We start from the raw sequence: 2,306 nt of genomic DNA on the forward strand, positions 1-2,306 counted from the left end.
GAAGTGCTTCCCTTCCCACCACACTGTGCCAGCCTCAAAGGCTGAGGAGCCCAGCAGACCCAACTTGAGGACTCACACAATCCCTGCCCACAGGCTGCTTACTTGAGCAGAGACAACTCCCTCATCAAGAACGTCCACACTGAGAGCATCAGGCAGGCACTGAACGGGTGTGCTCTCAGTGTCTGCGATGCCCTCAGTCGTTGCACCATCCACCTCCATGGTGAGCTCAGGCAGGGCGGTGTTGGAGTTTGTCCCATCATCGGTCACCGCGGTGTCACAGTTTGCTGTGCTGTCAGTCGACGCGGTGCCGACTTCAGGGTGCACCTTGAGCTCACTGGGCATAGGGTCAGGCTGTGCCATGACCTCGGATGGTGTGATCTTGGTCTTTCTATGGCGAATGCCCAGGAATTTCAGAAAGGCCTGCAGGAGAACAAAGGACAGGGAAGAGAGGGATGTGCCCTGGAGAGCTCTGACAGCGGTGCCAGGCTGAGCAGGGACAGCAGACCCAGCCCAGGAGGCTGTGGCTGCAGGTACCTGTGCTGCCCTGCGGAAGCGGCCACGGGCACGGTCCTGCTCCTGTGTCCTGTCCTGTCCTGGATCTGGCAAAGAGTGAGCGTGGTCAGAGCTGAGGGGCTGCGGGACAGGCCGGAGAACACGGCCCAGCCCTGCGCTCCACAGGCAGGGCCAGGCCTGGGATGCCCAGTGCATGGATCACCCTGGGCCTCTTCCCCCCTCCCTTTCCCTGGCCATGTCCACAGGAGATGGGATGGGATGAGGCCCATCTGGCTGCAGCCACCAGCCCTGTGGCCCAGCTCTGCCACTCACCCTCCTGCAGGGGCTGGGACTGCTCCACCTCCTCAGGGTGTTGTGCTGGGGCAGTCCCAGGGCCTTCCTTCTTCATCCGAAAGGGTCTGAGCAGGCTCAGGCGTCTTCCCGCCATCTCACAGGTGCCTGGAGGGCACCTGCAAGAGAGAGACACCTCGGAAGATCTCCGGGTCACTAAGTCCGGCAAGCTGCCCTTGAAGCCACCTACCGCAGGGATTGGAGAGTCCGGAAAATTTCCGGGTCCCCAATCCTGCGATCTGGCCTCGAGGGCACCTGAAAGAGATAAGCCTAGGAAAAAGTATAGGTGATAAAGTCCTGAAATGTGGCCTCAGGGGCACCTTCCGCAGGGATTGGGGACACCTCGCAAAAGCTCCGTGTCACCAAGTCCCGCAGTCTGGCCTCGAGGTCGCTCGCACAAAAGAAAAGCCTCCAAAACGCTTCGGTCGGAAAGGAATGAGTTGGCTGCACGGGGGCTCCGCACAGCTCCGCTCTGTCCCGTCCGTCCCGTCGCACGCTCCGAGGAGCACTGAGGTGTTGCCACCTCACCACCAGTACTATGTCCTCACGTGTCACAAAGGGCCCTGTGACACCCTGCCCTGTGCCATGCCCACCGTGTCACAAAGGGCCCTGTGACACACTGCCACGTGCCCTGGGGACTCCCCCAGCCCAAACAACCTGCCCCAGGTGGGAAGGAGTCCGTTCTCCAAAGTATCCAAGACAGCTGGACATGAACTTTAGGCACAGCTGAAAAACTAAGCAAACCCTCCCCTGCTGTGCCTGCCCACGGCAGCAGAAGGAGCCCCCTTGGCTGCCGACGCAGCCGCAGCGGGAAGGCCACGGGGCCTCCGCACAAGCTGGCACGGGCTCCTTGGGAAAAGTGCCGGCTGGTGGCCCTCCCGAACATGGGGCTGTGACACACAGAAGGAACGTGGGGGCAAGGGCACCAATGCTGCTCCCACCCCATTGAACGGGGCTGCACCAAAATCAGCAGCTCTGGCAAGCCCTCGCCCAAGGAGACCTGCCACCACCCCCAGTCCTGGCAGGGCTGGTGCCCATCTCCTGCCCCACACAGCTGTGTCCCCGGGGCACTTCTCTGCCACAGGGCAGCCAAAGCCAATGGGCACTGATGTCTGCGCTCTTGCAGGGGGGTGTTGGGAGCGGCAGCTGGAGCAATTGGTGGCCGTGCTCGGCAGCTGTCAGAAGGCAGAAGCACTTTCTCCTTGTGGGAATGATTTTTTTCGTGCAAGTGATGAGCTGCAGCACAAAACTGCCCTCAGCTGCTGAGTTTTGCAGGAAGATTAGATTGGTCAGACATCCTGTCAAGTTTCCTTGTGTTATTTGGACTTTTTTTCTTGTGTTCTGCAAAATAAAAGCTGCCCAGTCTGATGGTCAAAGCTCCAGGTTCTGCATGTCTGGCTGCGACTCCCAGCTGATAGCCAGGGCACTGGGGAAAGTGGAGGGGACAGGGAGAACTCAGGGAT

General features: G+C 60.2%; 1 protein-coding gene across 2 annotated transcripts in view; it reads right to left on the reverse strand.

Moving 5' to 3' along the window:
• Positions 1-1,737, reverse strand: part of LOC113959068 — a 7,650-nt gene extending 5,913 nt beyond the window's left edge. Inside the window, exons 1-3 of one of the 2 annotated variants that reach the window (XM_027667831.1) lie at positions 826-1,737; positions 535-593; positions 103-420 (exon numbers count right to left, since the gene is read on the reverse strand). In XM_027667831.1, the coding sequence (XP_027523632.1) occupies positions 103-420; positions 535-593; positions 826-940 (492 nt within the window). In that variant the 5' untranslated portion in view covers positions 941-1,737. Of the gene's footprint in view, positions 1-102; positions 421-534; positions 600-825 lie in introns of both variants that reach the window. The other variant, XM_027667830.1, reaches the window with a different exon arrangement.
• Positions 1,738-2,306: the final 569 nt, after the last annotated feature.

Source organism: Corapipo altera, unplaced genomic scaffold (genome assembly GCF_003945725.1).
Source record: "Corapipo altera isolate COAL_440 unplaced genomic scaffold, ASM394572v1 354, whole genome shotgun sequence".
Lineage (NCBI taxonomy): Eukaryota > Metazoa > Chordata > Aves > Passeriformes > Pipridae > Corapipo > Corapipo altera.